Raw genomic sequence first — 18,398 nt, forward strand, 5'->3', positions numbered from 1 at the left:
CACTCACAATGGCTCTTGGGGCATTTATTCTAGTCATGGAAATCTGAGTGGTGGCTCTGATCCGGACAGGGTTAAGTCCAAGCACAAGGGCTGTGTGGCAGTTTGTTTCGGCGATGCCCCCCCCCCAGCACCCCTTCTCTCTCTCTCTCTCTCTCTCTCTCTCTCTCTCTCTCTCTCTCTCTCACACACACACACACACACACACACACACACACACACACACACTTATTTTCCCTTGCAGCCACAAAGCAACTGATTCATATTCTTCTGAAGACTTAATCTATGATAAGCTCAAATGACCAATGGCTACTTCCCATGTAACCCTCCTCTGTTAACTATGTAATATGGGGCCATTGGATTATGGGCCACGCAGGAGAGGCCCAGGCGCTGTCAACTATGGTACATTAGCAGAGTGCGTGGAGGGATGGGGCAGCCCCCAGTGGCTTAGGACCTTCTATTGAACTTGCTTTTAGTGTCCTCTGGTCTAGTCTTCTTCCAGACCTGTGTCACTTACTCTTTGGTGCCATAAGGGATCCTTATGTACTGAGAAACCTGTCCTAACAGAAAAATGCAAACTCCTGACATGTGCAGGGTGGGCTTTCGACGTGAGCCCATGATTTCGATTTCTGTGAGCCGTCACAACTCATTCACTCAAGCCCAAGGACCAGCCGTGCTGAGAGAAGGGGCACCTTCCAGAAGCAAGGGCTGGTAACTCATCAAGCACCAAACACTGTGAGAAAATAGTGGGACAAACCCATAGTCTGAGTTATTCACAAGCTAAGTTGCCCACCTCCTGAAACGGGCTGTTGGGTTGAGAACTGGCGCCCAGGGATAGGACCAACAGGTGACTCCATCTGCAACAATCCACAACAGCAGTTCCTGACCTCCTATCTGCACCAACTGGTGTCAATGGTTTTGCATAAGAGGTTGCCTGTGTTGGCAGCGGCTCCGAGGGGGAAATCTAGGAGGATGATGGGAAAGGCGCCGCTAACATGCAAGAGTGGGGTGCTTTTGTCACTGTGAAGTCTAAGGTCATTTCATCCCACACCCCAAGGGCCAGAGGCTTTAGCAACAGGCAGCTCCAGGTACAGGGGTAAGAAGGATGCTCTTCCTGCTGGCTCTGCCTCAGTGCAATGGGCAGAGCACTAAACGCTGGTACTCGCATCCACCATGCCCACACAGGAGTCCAGGGAAGGCTTGGGCTGCGTCCACCCTTGGGAGCTCAGGTGCTGATTTGTCCCCCATTCTTCAAGTCTTCAGGTCTCTCTGAAAGTAAAAACAGAGGTCACCATTTCCCCCCTGCAAGCCATGCCTTGGATACTGTGACTTCATGGGCACCTGGATTTTCCATTAAATGTTATCAATGGTCACTGGGGGGCTGGGTCTCTGAGAGAGGACGCTGCTAGCTCTGGACGGCTCCCATCTAGAAAGACCTCTGCACTCTTCATCTCTGCCTAAGATGGTCCCCAAACTGTTAGGAGATTGTCCCCAGACTGCTAGGTCTCAGCTGCATGCTCCTAAGGCCTAACATAAGACAGAACAGTTTTGGTTTGCCCTTGCTAGATAGGGAAACGTGAAGGGTTGAACGAAGATGATGGAGTGGGGACTTCTGGGCTGACAGGTGGGACAGTGTGCAGATGTCAGGACTCCTGGGAGAGCCTCCAGTGAGACAAATCAAACCTGGCAATCCTCCTACAGAAGGGAGGGGCTTCTGGCTCTTCCTTGAGCCATTTAGAAAGAGATTGAAAAATGGGTGTGTCTGTCAGGTGACGTCTCCTGCAGGTCCAGTGGTCAGAGGCAGCTGATGGCTAAGATGCCCTGAGCGGCCCTCAGAAACCCTAGCCAGCCACCATAGCGAAACCCCTCAGAGAACAGACCCTTCCAGAAACTGCCAGGCCTTTTCCTGATTGCCAAGATTTCTTGGTACACCAGCCCTCCTAAAATGATGTTCAAAACATGAAGATCACCTGGTTCCCTACCCCAGATCCCCTGTGAGACTGACGGGAAGAGGGTCCCGGGGTCTTCAGTTTTAGCAAACAGCCAAGGAAGTTTACTCTGTTTGTCCCTCTGGACAGAGTCAGGCCGAGGTCCTGGTTTGCATATTCCTAGGCATCCTTACTAACTTGGGAGCCCTCACTTGTCCATGATTCCCACCTATCATGAGGAAGGTTTTAGGACCCATCACAATGCAGAGGGCATACTGGCTAGGACCGCATCCCTGTCATGGCTTCCCAGTCTGAGCCCCTGGCTGCCCCACCTTCCTCCGTGGGATTGTTGTCTTTTGAAAGTTTGTCTGTTACATAAATTTCACCCCTTAATAGTCAGGAGAAAATGTCTTTGACACTGGGCTAGGGTTGGCGTGAGGCCAATCTGTGATCAAGTTATTAAGCATTTGCTTAGTGCTTGGTCCCTAGCTGGGCCTAGCCTTCCTGCAGCCCTTTCCCACTCTGAGGAAGAGGGGTTGTGGACACCTGGAACTCATCACAGCAAGACCTGTGTCTATCGGGACATCTCTTTGCCTGGTGCCAAGGAGTCTCAGTTCCCTGGAGGTCTTCTTGCTGACCAGGGCCTCTATGGCCTGCCCTGCTTCCCTCTCCCTGAAGCATAGCTACTCAGACCCCTCTTGCTTAAGAACTCTGTTCCATAGCCTGGCGGTGGTGGCACACGCCTTTAATCCCAGCACTTGGGAGGCAGAGGCAGGCGATCTCTGTGAGTTCAAGACCAGCCTGATTTACAGAGTGAGTTCCAGGACAGGGTCCAAAGCTACAAAGAAAAACCAGAAGAAAAAGAACTCTGCTCCACTCTGGCTCTCAGCAAAGCATCAACTCCACAGGGGCAATCGGAGAGGGGGCTTACCTGGCTTTACCTCATCCAGACGCAACCCACCTACCCTCTCCTCCCTGAACACATAGCACCCTAAATACACCCCCATTCCAAGGGGACACCTCATCCACTGGTCAGTTTTTTCCCTGCTGAGTCAAGCAGGTTCACGCTTCCTGTCCCTCCCCTGTGTGCCTGGATAACACCCATGGGATTAGCTGTGCTCTAGGACTGATACCCAGAGTCACCAAATCAATGCAGAATCAACATCCTTTCCATCCCCCTCCCTGGCTCCCTGTGGCAGAGCTGTGGTCACACTGGGTGCAGGGAACACGTGACCTGGAGAGTCACTCCACCCACCTCCAGCTGCTCATGAATCCAATCCAGGAAGGCGGTGATGCGGGTATAGACCCCAGGCTTGTTCACCTCAGCACAGCCAATGCCAAAGCTTGTGGCGCCCACAAGCTTCCACAGTCTCCTCTCCTGGCACACCAGGGGCCCCCCACTGTCTCCCTGGAGAGCAGAAGGAGGCAAAAGGCTAGGAGATTGAACAGCTATGCTGTGCTGGTGACACAGACTTCCCTTTTCAATTGCCAGTGGGTGACACCACGTGCACACCTCTCCCCGAGCACTTCTAGAATGGATCTGCTATTCTCAAGAGGTGGCTCCTTGCCTGTGTGGGAAGGTATCTCCCTCCAGCTGTGTCTCCCTCCAGGTCCCAAATGCTAAACTAGGAAGGTCAAACGTGGCCTGTGTAGCTCACAGAGCTGGAAGAGGAAAGGTCTGGATGAAAGGGAAGTAATTCTGTGGCCACAGGTGGCACTGAGTCTCACCCCCTGTGGCTTTTGGAAACCCGGACCCATCAGCTCACACCGGCTTGCTGCTCTGGTTGGCTCTCTACACCCTCAGGCTGGAGAGGAGTAGGGAAGACAACGCCCCATCCCCTGGAAGACTGGGAGCCTGGGTAAACACAGGCCGGGCCACCAGGAAAGCCACAGGCATCTTAAGCAAATCTCTTCCTTGTACCATGTAAATTTGCTTTTTATTCAGTCACAGGGAAGCTGGCAGTGGCCTGTCCCATGGGCTGGGTCACTACACTGGGCCCTTGCCTGCTGCCCCGGCCCCCGGGGTAACTGGCAGTCCTTTACCTGGCAGCTGTCCACACCGCCCTTCAGATAGCCTGCACAGAGCATGGACGGGGAGATGATGCCGCCGTACACGTCCCTGTGGTTGCAGATCTTGTTGGAAATTAAAGGGACAGCCGCGTGGTTCAGGACAGGGGAGGCGTCACCTGCCTCAAAGCAATGAAGAAACGTGTAGTGAGGAGTCTGGCTTAGACAGAGACAGGAGAAGGGGGGGCAAGGGCCATGCCACCTGACAGTCTGTAGCTGGAACAGCGGACTGTCGTGGAGCAGATGGGGCCGGGAGAGCCCCTACTGAGTGGGCCGTGTGTTCTCACCTCCGTGTCAGGGACCCTTACTCCCCTAAGAGACTCAAAGTGGAAGAAGTAGACAGACGTTTCTTCCCACAGCCAGCCACACCCTTGACCCACCCTGGCCAATCCCCATTACAGAAGGGAAACTGAGGCTCTTGAAGGCCACACATATCTGGACAGAGGTATATGTGGTCAGCAGAAATGCGCCCCTCCAAATATAGGTATGGGCCCTGGACCTGTGGACATGCCACTAACCAGGGAGGTGTTTAAGGGTACAGGTGTGAGATAGCCTTGATGATGTGGGCAGGCTCCTAAGAACTACAAGGGCTTAGCAGAGACTCAGAGAGGGCAACAACAGAGTAGCAGGGCATAGCAACAGATCAGCACATTGGCCTTGAAGCTGAGGATGAGGCCACCAGCCCAGAAGTGTAGAAGTAAAGGTCAGGGGGCAGCTGTCATCAGAGCCATCTGAGGAATCAGTCTGCCAGCCCCAGCGACCCCTGAGGCTGGTTGGTCAGAGCTGTAACTAGAAGGGTAACGAACACAAGCTGGGCACTGAATCCCAGAGTTTGAGAGGCTGAGGCAGGAGGGTAGCTGTGTAGTCCATGGCTAGTCTGGACTTCATAGTGAGTTCCTGGACAGCCTGGGGCTGCAGTGAGACCCTGAATGAATATGTCTCCCAGGGGAAACACTGACTTCCTGCATAGGTTAATTACAACCCCCTTCTTATTTGTCTGACTGTAACCAAGACACATGACCCTCTTTGGATGAGCCTCTGCAGAGGCCGCTGAAGTACAATCTCAAGACTAGGTCAGCTCGCATGTAGGGCAGGCTCTAAATCCAACAACTGATGTCATGGAGACAGGGATCAAGGAACTGAGGAGATGGGTCAGTCAGAAGAGGGATTGGTTCAATACCCAGAACCAGAATCCACACTGGGGAGCGGGAAGAAAACTCAGCCATCTAAACATTGGAACCGGAGGAACACATCAGCCAGCCAAGGAACCTGAGAATGGCTAGAGCTACCAGCCGCTGGGGAGATGCCGGGACAGACCCCACCTCGGGCCTGCGGACACCTCCATCTCAGGCCTGTGGACACCTCCACCTCAGGCCTGTGGACACCTCCACCTCAGGCCTGCGGATACCTCTGTCTCAGGCTTTAGAACCGAGAGGACTTGCCTCTGCACTTTTGAGCTTTTGGAGTCATCCAGGCCACAGTGTTTGCTACAGTTTCTAGTGAAAGCAGGCTGGCCCGAGCCTAGAAAATGCACGAAGGAAAGCCCTTGCTGGGAACCCTGAGCCTTGAGACCAAGTCAGCACTGTCTCTTGACGCAAGGGACACAGACGTCTCTGGTAGGTCTGTGACCAGGGCTGACAGTACTACCATTACCAGCGTCGTTGAGGCTCCTGGGTAGCACCTTCTATTCTGTACTCCCAGGAGAAAACAGCTCACCCTGCCAGCTCTTGCAGACATCAGTTCTTTACCCTGTACCCTCCATGCTGGATAAAGCTTGGGGGTCATCAAGGTGTACTTTATACACTTGTTGCAGCTTAAAAAGAGGCAGGAAGGGGGTGGCTGAAGGCCTCTCTGTGGACCAGTACCCACACTTTTTCCTCACAGCCCATTTCTCTCCAGAGAAGCTTCACAGCGTCACGCCGTCCGAAGATAGGCAACACCACGGTGGCCCATGGTTACTCAGCAGACCGTTGTCATGAACAGTTGGTCTGCACTAACCCTGAGCTGGGACCTCCAAGTATCCTCACAGGACCATCACAGCAGGACTCTGGAGGGTCCCTACCAGACCACTGACCTCCATCCTCCGTGGCCCCCCATCCTGATGTCCAGCACAGTTTCCCATCAGGAAAGTTCTCTTCCGAGTTGGGCAGACAGACGGGCTGGATGGTCTCTGTTAGAATGAGAACAATGATGTGAAGTTGTTGAAGCCACCGTCCCAGAAATCAGCTGACTTTGGGTTCAGGTCTCCTAACCCTTGGCCATTGAAGGCAGCTGGCTCAGAGCTGAGGCCCCACCTACTCATTGCCCAGAGTCTATAAAACTCAAGGGTAGTGCTAGACTGTGGTGTGAGCCCAGAGACCAGCTGCAAACGCTGGCTGTAAAAATCCGGGCAGTAGATGGTTCAGGCTTACGGGCTATGTGATCACATGTCGTCACTGTTGCTGGAACCATAAGAGATATAAACAAAAAGGGCTGGTGGATTTATGACAAGATTTTACTGCTCAAATGTGTATTGAGTCACACTTGGCCTTTGGCTCTAGTTGGCCACTCCTGGTCCAGATTTTGAATGTATATATAGAACAGCACTCTGGGGACGTTCCTGCTGTCCCTGGTGTTTGTAGTGACAGCAGGCTGGCCTGTACCCAGGCTGTGCCAATGAGGCCCTAGCAAAACCAAGTGACTACATGTGCCCAGGGCTCAAAGGTAAGCAGCTCTTGAGATGCCCCTCCCCCAGCCCACATGGTGATAACAGAGAAGTGGGGAGAAGCTGGGCGGTGGTGGCACACGCCTTTCATCCCAGCACTTGGGAGGCAGAGGCAGACGGATCTCTGTGAGTTTGAGGACAGTCTGGTCTACAGAGCGAGTTCCAGGACAGACAGCCAGGACTACTACACAAAGAAAGAGAAACCCTGTCTTGAAAATCAAAAGAACAAAAAGGAAGGGAAGGGAAGGGAAGGGAAGGGAAGGGAAGGGAAGGGAAGGGAAGGGAAGGGAAGGGAAGGGAGGGGAGGGGAGGAAAGGGAAAGAAAGGGAAGCCTAGAACCTTCCAGATGCTGGAGGAAGAGGTAGACTCCTGCCACACCTTCAAGCTGCCCCAGGCTGGGACCCAGCAAGCTCTTTCCACTGAAGGTGCCCTACAAGAGACTCCATGTAGCAAACAACAGGACAGGAACAGGAATGTGCTGTCTGCTCTGGTCCCTAAGGGCAGGTGACTCTCTTCCACCACCTAGAGGCACCAGCTGGCCTGGCCTGGAGAAGCTCTTACATGCAGTTGGCACCAGACCCGGAGACCAGAGTAGAATCAGGAAGGCTATGAAGGCATGAAACTTGGACTGGGAAGATGGCTCAGTTGACAAAGTGCTTGCCTTGAAGGCCTGAGTTTGATCTCCAAAACCCATGTGAAAAGCCAGATGTAAAGGCATTGAGCCTGTTACCCAGTGCTAGGGAGGCAGAGACAGAAAGGTCCCTGGGGCTCAAGGGCCAGTCAGCCTACTAAGCGACTCCAGACCAGTGAGAGACCTTACTCCCCCAACTCCCCGCCAAAAGCAAGATGGAAGGTCCCTGAGGAACAACAGTCAAGGTCATTGTTAGTGCTTGCCTATGGCCTCCATGTGCATGCACACACATGTTCACACATGCATACACACACACACACACAGCTCAGTGAGCAAAGACAATGCACTGATGTCAGCATCCAGCTGAATCAAACACTGGGATTTTCTGGCAAGGATAGTAAAGCAGCCATTATAATGATGCTTCAACAAGCGTCAACCAATTCTATTGAAACAAATGAAAAGCAACGTCTGGCATGGAAGCCGAGACATACCATAAAAGCCCAGACATACCGCAGGAGCCCAGACATACCGCAGAAGCCCAGACATACCGCAGAAGCTCAGACATACCGTGGAAGCCCAGACATACCGCGGAAGCCCAGACATACCATCAAATGTGAGCGGCTCAGCCAGTTTCATGAGGGCGATGTCATTGCCTAGCCGCTTCGGCTTGTATTTGCTGTGGTAGATGATCTTCTCCACCAGATGGGAGGGCACGGGGCTGTCCATCAGGGACACAAGACCCACCTGGACGGTCCAGGACTTGGGGTGGTACAGGCTGAAATGCACAGACCAAGAGGCAGAGCTCAGGGCGCTCCCAGTCATGCTGAGCTCTGGTGTCCCAAGAGCCCAGGGAGATAGCGAGAGATGTCACCAGGTGGGAGATGGCCTAATATCCTGCACATCTGTGCCCCGCATTGACCACATTCCCAAGTCCTGCAGGAGCCCAGAACACACCCCATGTACACCCCAGACAAGCCATTCTCTCCACACCACCCAAGAGATATGCATTTGAGAGTTGGGCTCAGCTTTGCTCCCAGCAGAGGCTGTCCCGGCCTTTCTCCACTGGACAGTAACCAAAACAGGAGATAAAAAGATAGAGTATCAGTCGCTGGGTCTGGGATGCTTTCTGTGACTTCCTTGCCATCTGAACATTTGCCAGACCCAGGTTGGTGGGGGTGCAGTGTTCTCTGGGTGCCCTGCACTTCCACCCCATGGTACCCTGCTGTGCCATAACACAGATGCCAGTAATGAGCTACAGGAAGGCCTGGGAGGCTTAAGGTTTCTTTCTGCCCCAATCTTCCTCCTTTTTCTACCTTTTCTGTGCCAGCCCAGCTCATGTCACTCCCACAGAGAGCAGTCCACTGTGAGAACTGACAGACACGCTCTATGGTGTCTTGCTTCCTGCCTTCCTGTCTGCCCTCGGGCCAGACCACCCCATCTCTATCTGACCCAAGACTAGATAAGGCCCTGGGAAGAGCAGAACCCACAATAGCAGGCCCAGGCACTCACTCGTAAACACAGTGCGCAGCGGTGACAATCCACAGAGGGGTGATGACTGAGCCCCCACACAGATGGTACCCCTGGAACTGGAGGCTGACCTGCCAGGGCCACTGGGCGAGCAAGGACATGTTTCCACCCACAATGCGAGGGCTGTAGCCGGTTCTCAGGCCACAGGCTACAGAAGGAGAACAAAGGCTTATGGGTAATGCCGTCAGCAACCTGAACCCTCTACCTGGCATTATTCCAATTCCCTACCCACAAGAAGGTCAGGCACACAAAAGACTCAGAGGTATGTGGGGTTTGTGGGAGGCCTTGGGAAGGGCTGTTGTAAGAGAATAGGCATGCTCACCCTGCCCATCAATGACCTCTTGGTGCCTAGCCCCACACTGGCACCTAGGGGAGGGCGTCTTAGTTGTCCCCGAAGGGAGGCCATGACTCCACAAGGCCAGGCTTCCATGTGGCTCCCCACCTATTTAGACACTTACCCGAGCACCTCAAGGTGACCACGCGTCCGGAGGCACAGCCTTCCCTGCAGTGGAAAGAACAGTTCATGGACAGCCAAGAAACAGCTGTTGGCAGAGCAGAGGTCACACATGCCAGACTGGGGGCCTGGGTGTCCAGAGGAAAGCCTGGCTGCAGGGCGCCTGCCGCGTTTTCTCCCTGCTTCAGCCTGGGCTCCAGTTGAGATGTCTCAGGTCTGTCTGGGTACCTGACTGTTGCTAAGGGAACCTGGTTTTTCTTTATCAGAGTTTTGTGGTTATGGGGTGGCGGGGCTGGGGGTAACTGGTGGATGTGAAAGCACTTTGTAAAGGATGCTGTTTAACTTCCTCTTCCCTGCTTGCTTACACACACACACACATGCATGTACACACACACAAACACAGGCACACACGCATGCGCACACAAACACATAAAACACATACATGCACATGCATTCTCACACACACAAACACAGGTACACACACATGCAAACACACACATACACGCATGCACATGCATGCACACACAAACACACACACAAGCACATGCATGCACGTGCACACGCACATTCCCCTCGGTGAGGCAGGCCCAGAACTGGCCTGATGACACGCCTGCCTGTCACTGGGCATCACTGTTGCTCTTTTATTGCGCTTCTTCCCCCCACCACACACACAGAATCTTGCTTTCCAGGGTTGGGGGGGGTCACCCCTGGACCCCAGCTTATACACCACCATTCTAACCATAGCAGTGAGCTCCACCCTTTCCTCTCATGGAGCGCTGTGACTCAGCACCCATGCGGACAGCTGTAGCACCTACCTCACCGCTTACCTCAAGTACACAGAGTGGTGCAACGTGGTCACCTTGTCATCTGGCAAGAGGTGATTGATGGACACAAAGTCACCCTGGAACTGCTCCTCAAGTGCGTCCACTCTGAGGTGGTCCGAGCTTACATAGCTGCAGGCGCATGGAAACCCAGACCCAATAGTCACGGTGACTCCAAAATATCAGTCACCCCACACACGCTCACCAGGTTACCAGCATCACACTTGGAAGACCTCACTTGGTTACCCCCAAAACCATCAAAGGCTGCATTTTGCTGAGGAAATACATACACCTTAGCCCAGCATTCCAGGCTGGCTGTGGCCTGGGGGCTAGCTTGCTGTCCCACAGTCCCCCAGCCTGGCTGGCCCACCCATTCAGCTCCAGTCACAAAGAAAGACCACTTCCTGCCACGGTTAGGAAGTCCCCACCCACCCCTCTCTGGTACACTTGGTTTGGCTGGAGTCAAGGCTCAGGGGAGGCAGCTAAATGTCTAGCTCCTGGGGACCAGGAGTTAGGGGAGTATGAGAGCCTGTCCCACCTTGTCTAGCCCTGTCATGGAAGGCAGTGACTGGAGGACCCTGGGAGCAAGCAAATGGGCTCAGTGTCAGGGGACAGGCATATACATCCATGGTGCAGAGGAGAAATATGAGGAGACCAGAACAGGGTAGAATAGCTCAGCAAATACCCAGAAATAGAAAAGGAAAAAAAGGTAGCATTGGAGGAGTCCCCAAGGAAGGTGGGGAACAAAGCATTCTGCAGGTGGCTAACTCCTCACTAACCCGGCAGTTTGTCACACAGGATGCCGTTCAATTGCTGTTAAGTGCCTCAGCCACGCGTGTAAGTACAGTGCAATGTTCAGCCAAGCATGGGTTTGAAGAAAACGCCGTCAAGATATTTTCCAGGCATTGCCTCCCAGGGGAGGCTGCAGCAGGCCGCCTTGGTGTAAAGGAGCCGGCTTTTGCTGGGATGTTAGGTGATGGGCAGGGTGATGAGCGGGGTCTCGTGAAATGCGGAAGGAACCTAAGTGTCACAGATGGAGCCCACAGATCACCTCAGAGCAACAGCCACCCCCACCACAGCCATGGTCACTCCTACTCCCTAGTGACCGCTGAGCCCCCTCAGCCTTTTAAGGCGGGCGCTGACATTGTCCATTCTAAGGGAGGAGACTGGGCAAGTTCCGTAAGACTGCCTGGAATCTACACCAATTTTTGAGCCAACTAGCTTGACTGTCTGATTTTGGTTTGGGTCTGGGTTTGTTGGTTTGTTTGTTTTTTGCTTGCCTGCTGCTATTCCAGATATGAGAGAGATGTAGCAGAGGACAGGGAGCTGCTAAGGAGAGAGGAGGGAGGAATAAGCAAGAGCGTAGAATAATGTCGGAGAGGCCAGGGCAAGGGGCTGGGGCTGTGTTCATGGTCTGGGAGAAAGGGTACAGGGACAGCTTGTGTCCCTCCCATACTCTCAGGGGAGAAAGGGAGGCTAGGGTGGGATTTAGAACCAGGAGCTGTCCCCCTTGTCAAGTGACCAAGACGTGCCTGAAGACCTGAAGTTTCTATCCAGGGCCCACAAGGGACACAGAGGACTTGAGCAGGGTGTGCCTGGCATTATGGCAAAGGCCTAGGATTGGGAAGGGGAAATATTCCAGAGAGAAGAAAGGGACTGAGAAAGAGACTGACAGGAAACAGAGATACCTGATGGGAAAACTGGGGCTGTTTGGTGTGTGTATGTGTATCTCTGTGTGTGTGCACGCACATGTGCATGTGCGTGTGTGTGTGTGTGTGTGTGTGTGTGTGTGTGTGTCTACATGCATCCATGAGTGTGTTTTGTCCTGTTTGAATATCCTCCTTTTATCTAAGAAGTAAACCTATATAACTTTCAACACTGTCTCTGAGTGACCTTCGCAACTGTCATGGGATTTTAGTTGCATCGTGTTTGGAACCCAGGAAGGCATGGTGTGCTGAGGAGGCATGGCTGCGGGACCTCAGCTGTGGAGCACTAGGATCCCACTGGCTTCGATCCTCCACAGATGGTTGTAGTCACGTAGTTTTGAGGACCTTGCTTTCTTAGTTACAAACTGGATGCACTTCCAAGTGCGCCACTGTTGATCTTTGCTCAGTTCCTAGATGCACATGGAAACTTGGGAACCTGCCTGTGGTAAGTTGGGACCTACAGAACTGAGAAGTTAAGAGGGAAAGGCACCCTGGGAAACAAGGCAGGGGTCAAGAGGAATGACCATAAAAGAGAGGGAGCCCCCGGTTGGGCAAAAGCGTGTCGTTGCAGTGTGGACAGCCAGTAGCTGACTCCCAAACCTGAAGATAGAAAGACACTGTCTCAGATGATCTCCTAAGGCTACAGGTTTTTCTGAATAACGGTATCTTAGGGGCTCTTGAGGATGTGTGTGCAGACGTGCATGTGACCAGCGTGACCATGTGCAACAAGGTTCCAACATCTGCTCTTTACGCTGCAAAGCACCGAGCCAGAAGTTCTGGGCTTACAAACTGCTTTCTGTTACTTTTTTTTTTTAAGGTTTGCATGTTTTGTTTGGCTGTTTTTGTTTTATTGATTGATTCATTGGTCTTGTTGTTGTTGTTGATGATGATGTCGGACAGAAACTTACTATCCAGCTCAAGCCAGTCCCAAACTCTCCATGTAGCCCAGGCTGGCCTAGAATGCGCATTGTTCCTGCCTCTGCCTCCCCAGTGCAGGGATTGCATGCGTGCCACCGTGCCTGGTTGTTGCAGTGCTGGAACGGAACCCATGGCTTTGTTTATATTAGGCCAGTACTCTACCAGCTGAGCCCAGGCCCAAGGAAGTCAATTGCTTTTGCATCTAAAGTCCTGACCTAGCCATGAGAAGTCCCTTCACACACAATGTTCTGTGTGACTCGGAGTCACCTGGCTGCTCGGGGTTTGTCTTGCTCCCTGTGAAGGAAGACAGGGCCAAGTGCCACAAGGTTGCCATAAGAGTGAAGTGTGGCATGTTGAAGCCTCGAGAGCTCTTGACTGTCCAGTAGCAGTCTGCCCTCATTCTGTCCTCCTTGCCCTTTGGCCTTGACTCACCTGGGAAACCCCATCTGGGCACAGGCAACCTTGGCATAGTGGTTTTTCCAGTCATCAGAGCACATGGTCCTCCAGGCAGCAGCCGTGAACACCTGGAGTGCGGCTCTCTGGCCACTCACCCGCACTGGGAATTGGGGAGATGGGCAGTGAGGACCAGTGCAGGCTGAGGCTGGGCAGAGGCTGACGACAACCCCACTCACTCCACACACACCCTCTTCCAATCTGACTGGCTCCTCCCAGAGCTCCTTCCAGACAAGATGCTGCAGTTCCCACGGCCTGCACCCTGAGACCTCCACAACCTGTCTAGTCCCCCAGGTGAATGCAAAGACACAGAGTAATACTGCCAGGACCTAGCTAGGCACATCCCAGCTGAGGACAGGGCAGTACAATGGCTACACCTTGGATCCATCTCAGAAACAGGAAGGGAAAGCTGGGCTGTGGTCACTCTCTGTGACTTCCATCAGTGACCAGGCACAACTCACCACATCGGTACTCATCCTCCCCGTCTTTGCAGTCAGAGACCCCGTCGCACCGAGCTGTCAGTTCGATGCACTTGAAAGACGAATGGCACCTGTACTTCCCAGAGCAGTCGAAGTGGACTGAGAAGAGGAGGAAAATGTGACCACTAGCAAGCAGCCCCTTGGGTGTGCGGCACTGATATCTGTGCACCTGCCACGTGGTCTTGAACTTGCCCATCAATAATGAGACCTGTGTAGAAACTGCATCCCTGGCAGCAGCCCTGTTTCCTTCAGCCCTGTTTCTGGCCTGAACTCCGAGGGGTGGGACTGTTGCAGTCATGGTATTACTACTTTCAGGAAGCACAAATCAGGGTGCATTCAGACTCTAAGGGTTCAAAGTCAGGAGCAAAACTACACGGCAGTGGCCAACACACCAAGCCAGCCCAGCAAGAGCACCAGCTGAGACCTTTCAACCACTCTGCTTCCTTTAACTCTGAGCCTGAAGCCAATCAACTGTGGAACACACGGCTGAGCAGGAGGCAGTTTATGCTGCCCTGTGCTGCAGTTACTTCAAGGAGAAAATGAGAAACTATATACTCGAAGGGAGCCCCTTCCTCCCTATGACCCACTTTTCCAAAAGCCCTCATACCTCCGTATAAAAATAGCCAAGGAGTGTGGTATGACTTGAATGGAAGTCTTTGTCCACTCCACCCATGCTCCCCCTTCCCATCCCAGAGTCCTGTTTCATCAGCTGCCTTTGAGTAATTCTAACTGTGCAGGTACCCTAGTGGCAGAGCCCGGGGCACAGCCAGCAGCCTCTGCCTGTCCCCACACTGGCTTGACATTCACGCAGGCAGGCAAATCCCATAACCATCAAATCAAAAGGACATCAGCCACCAGTAATTAAGGCAGGGCAACAGCAAGTACAGACGGGGGTGGGGGTGGCGGGACTCATGCAAGTTTAAATGCCAGAGCAGGTATTCGAGCGCCTACTAAATAATGGACGGTACTCACTGCCCAGGCCGATGGCCAGCGCCAGTATCAAGGCAATGATCCCAATGACGATGATCGGAAAAAACTTCAAGGGCAGCAGGGACAAGATCTGCGCAGCCACCGCATCTGCATCTGAACCAGAGGAGTTGGGGAGGGTGGGAGCCGAGGAGCACCGACTTTGAGTGGCATAGAACTTAAAGCTAGCCTTGTGTCCCCTCTCCTCTCTGTGCAGAGAAAGTGCCAGCCCAAAGACAGCTCTTCATTAGCTGAATGGCCATGTTGTCTAAGTCAGCCTCACCCTCCCAGTTACGGCCTTGCTCTCCGTCCCAGCTTAGGAGACATGGTTGGGGGTTGAAAGGTATCCTCCAGAGAAGCCCAATCCCCGACAGCCAAGAATGGGATCTTACTTGGCGGCCACAGAGGGCACAAGTTAAGATGAAGTCCTTAGAACAGGCACTAATCTTGTGTGACTGGTGTCTTCGGGAAGGGGGAAATTCCAACACAAATATGGATGTGCATAGAAGAGAAAGGACAAGAAGAGAAGAGAGGAACAGATATCCACGTGAAGATGAAAGCCGAGGACAGAGTGACATGTCCACAATTCAAGGAGCCCCAAAGGCTGTTGGCCAAAGGTCACTGTCTACACAAGGCCGGGAAGGTCCTGTGTGCATCCATGGGAACAAGGCCTTACTGACATCGGGGTTTTCATGCTTCCAGCCCCTACAAAGGGGGCAAGGAGACTCTGTTGACTGAGCCACCTAGCTGTGACATTTTGTCCCAACAACCCTGGAGAACAGTTGAAAAAGTCCCAGGTCCCAAGGATGTGTCCAGAGAGGGTAGTGTGACTTGTAGATTTTACACCATATGCTTGAAGCAAGAAGGGTACTGGGCTCTCTTAAATTGTCCCAAGCTGGCCTTTTCCCGGAAATAAACAAAAAATGGACCTGAATTCATCCTGACATCACAGTGACTACTACAGTGTTCGCTGTGGAAGGGGCCACGGGCTTCTCACATGGTCCAGGGGTGGAACACATCCACTTCCCAATTAATGAGATAGGAGCTGTATCTACACAGCTTAAAAGAAGACATAGTTTTTGACCCAATAATGTCACTTCTGGGAATGTATCCTAAATGTTGCCATGGGTGTACGCAGATGTCTGCCTCCACACACCCCGTGGAGGGTGCCGTTCCTGAAACTGGCAAACAGGAAAGCAGCCTGAGCAGCCGACTAAAGGGCAGCAGGAAATTCGCAGCCTCGCTGTGGTACATGTGGGATGGACCTCCTAGGGGTCTTTTCCAATTTCACAAATCCACTCCTCCCTCCCTGCCCTCCGTACTCTGTAATCATCCAGATGGCTTAAAAGGAATCCTTAGGGGCTCCTGGATGCCAGTTGTTCAGAGCTACAGCTGGAACTGTCCTTCCCTCACCCTCCCCCAGCCCCGGGGGTCATCACCCTCATTGTTCCTGAGCTGGCCTCTCCAGACCAGCAAGCCACAGAAGGCTCTCAGCACAAAGACCCCATAGAAACAGGCATCAGGGGGAAAATGCCTTACCTAGTAGGCATGTAATTTGAGGAACCAACATCCCTTCTTTTGGTGGCTACAACACTCATTTTAACCAGGCACTTAACCCTTGGTGACATATAGCTTGCCTGAGTTGTCTGCGGGGGCTGTGGCCACTGTTTCTAAGGACTTCCTTGAGGGCTAGAGTTTTCTTAGCCAGCATTTGCCCTCCTTCTGAATGTGAGGCTTGGGCCTCTGAAAACCTCCAAGAAGGGACGAAAACAAAACAAACAAAACCCCACTGTCTCCAGGGACTTAGCAAGCACTGCCGGCAACAAAGGGGCTCCTCCTGAGCACCCTCCAATTCTTGTGGTTTTGCAAGATCAGGAACCAGAGGTGTTGGGCTCCTAAAGTGAAAATACCCAGGGCAGGTGGGAGACAGCAAAGTCACAGAGTGCCCATCTAGTGTGTGTAAGACCTGGTTCAACCTCCAGTACATAAGAGAGAGAAGGAAAGGGGAAGAAAAAAAGATAGGGAGGTGGGAGAGAGAAAGAGTGAGAGAGTGTACAGGGAGATTCCCACTCTCCCTACTCCCCCTCAACACACACACAGGCACACAGGGACCCTTGACCACACATACCACTTCTGCACAAGGCCCCCATCGCCAAGCCCCCTACCTGGTACCACAGGACTTATTTTCAAATCATCCAAGCCGAAGAGCGATCTGAAGGAGAAGGGAGCTTCGGCCGCCGGAGGATCATTCTCCCCCATAGTGACTATCTCAGGGCCTCTGGTGTTGGCTTCCGGCTCCACCTCCACCTGCTTAGCCAGGGGTACATGAGATTGGTCCCTGCGGGAAGTGTGGGCACCGGGGGTGCCTCTGTCCCATTTGAAATCCTTTCAGTCAGACACGAAGCCCACTCCCTGGGGCTTTGTCCCAAAGACCGGTCTACTGAGAACACAACTTTCCCTGGGCCGCGGTCAATAGCAGAGCGACTTCTAGAGCTGATAAAAAGGGCGGAATTTTGATTCCTCTCCAGTAATGACGATGGCGCCCTCTGCGTAGCCAATCTTAAAACCAATCAAGTGACACTTTTAAAGATAAGTCCCTTGGCCAGACAGAAGCACTCGGTCATTCTTCTTAGAAGACCGTACCTATCCGAGCGATTTCTAAGGCCGTTCTCCTCTGTTCTCTAACATTTTGATTTTTTCTTTCTAGCCATAGGATTTACCTGTCATAGACATAAGATGTTCAGAGACTCAATGTGTGTAGGTAACACGAGAGAAAGGGCACAATCGCACTGTTAGTAGAGTTCCACAAACACTATCCTCTCCTGGCTCATGCAGGCATGACCTGATTGAAAACGAGAAAGTACCCAAGCCCTGGGGACCTGGGCCACCCAGCCAAGCGAGGAGTGGCTGGGAGCCTCTGCCTCAGGCCAAACCCACACAGGGCTCTGGTTCCTACAGTAGAGACTTTTCCAGAGAGGGCTGAACAAGCACAGATATGTAAGGTGCTCCCAGGTGAGTCCTTGGCCAGTCCTCCCGAGTGCACAGCCAGGGTGTGTGGGAATCTGCTTCCATCAAGGCTGAGGTTGACAGAAGCCCCCGGAAGGCTGGGGAACTCCAATAAGGAACCTATGTCACCACCTTCCTGGCTACCTGTTGTGTTTGTCCGTATCCCAAATGGAGCTACACAGCATTAAAAACGAACCTTGTTTCTCACAATGTTTGTAAACTCTAAGCTTTCTGGAAAATAGGCTCTGGGGATGCATCCCCTCACAGGCCTTGGTTGGCAGGTCCCACATAGGAAAGCTGAGAAGTAACTCAGAGCACATCCTGGAAGTATCCCCTCCCCTAGGCCCCTCACTTACTATTTCTGGAGCCGCCATCATTTGAAGCAGTAATAATTTCCTTTCTCATTATAAACATGAGCAGGAGGGTAAGCAGCTGGCAGAGGGGAGTCCAGCAGGAAACTATTGCCACCGAGTCACTCAGCCTTGTCGACTCCGTCACCGAGGCCAGCGGCATCACCGTGGCGCCTCTGTAACTCGAGCTGGAGGTGGTGATCAGGTGGCCCTGGTGGTATGGCCACAGAGATGGAGAGAACAGCTTGCAACTGAGCAGAGCCAGAACTACAGGGGTGTTGCAGAAGAATGGAGGGCCCAAGGACACTCCTTTTGTTAAGATGACAAGAGGGCCACCCCCAGTGCCAAGCAGACAGCCCCATGGAAGGGCAGGTCAGCACTCGGCTGGGCA

General features: G+C 52.9%; 1 protein-coding gene across 2 annotated transcripts; it reads right to left on the reverse strand.

The window, feature by feature from the left end:
- Positions 1-152: 152 nt before the first annotated feature.
- Tmprss3 (transmembrane serine protease 3) lies at positions 153-18,031 on the reverse strand. 2 transcript variants are annotated; one of them, XM_041634838.1, is made up of 13 exons: positions 18,014-18,031; positions 16,817-16,958; positions 14,658-14,768; positions 13,668-13,784; positions 13,186-13,309; positions 10,136-10,261; positions 9,313-9,356; positions 8,837-9,002; positions 7,933-8,102; positions 6,067-6,162; positions 3,969-4,111; positions 3,181-3,333; positions 153-1,266 (listed from the first exon to the last, which is right to left on the reverse strand). In XM_041634838.1, exons 1-13 carry the CDS (start codon positions 18,029-18,031, stop codon positions 1,249-1,251), a joined length of 1,428 nt encoding a protein of 475 aa, XP_041490772.1. In that variant the 3' UTR covers positions 153-1,248. The 2 variants fall into 2 exon arrangements, 1 of the variants encoding a protein (XP_041490772.1); XR_005972581.1 differs by lacking the exons at positions 3,181-3,333; positions 7,933-8,102; positions 8,837-9,002; ... (5 more) ...; positions 16,817-16,958; positions 18,014-18,031 and having other exon boundaries at positions 6,067-6,303.
- Between the last annotated feature and the right edge of the window lie 367 nt (positions 18,032-18,398).

Source organism: Microtus oregoni, unplaced genomic scaffold (assembly GCF_018167655.1).
Source record: "Microtus oregoni isolate MIOR12 unplaced genomic scaffold, Mior012 000046F_ref0000063, whole genome shotgun sequence".
Classification (NCBI taxonomy): Eukaryota; Metazoa; Chordata; class Mammalia; order Rodentia; family Cricetidae; genus Microtus; species Microtus oregoni.

Excerpts from the sequence above, each read along its gene's own strand:
- Tmprss3 (XM_041634838.1), bottom strand. Across the intron at positions 14,769-16,816 it reads AATAAGTCCTGTGGTACCAG|ATGCAGATGCGGTGGCTGCG; the intron begins GTAGGGGGCTTG and ends CCTCTGGTTCAG. Across the intron at positions 4,112-6,066 it reads GGGGGCCACGGAGGATGGAG|GTGACGCCTCCCCTGTCCTG; the intron begins GTCAGTGGTCTG and ends GCTTTGAGGCAG.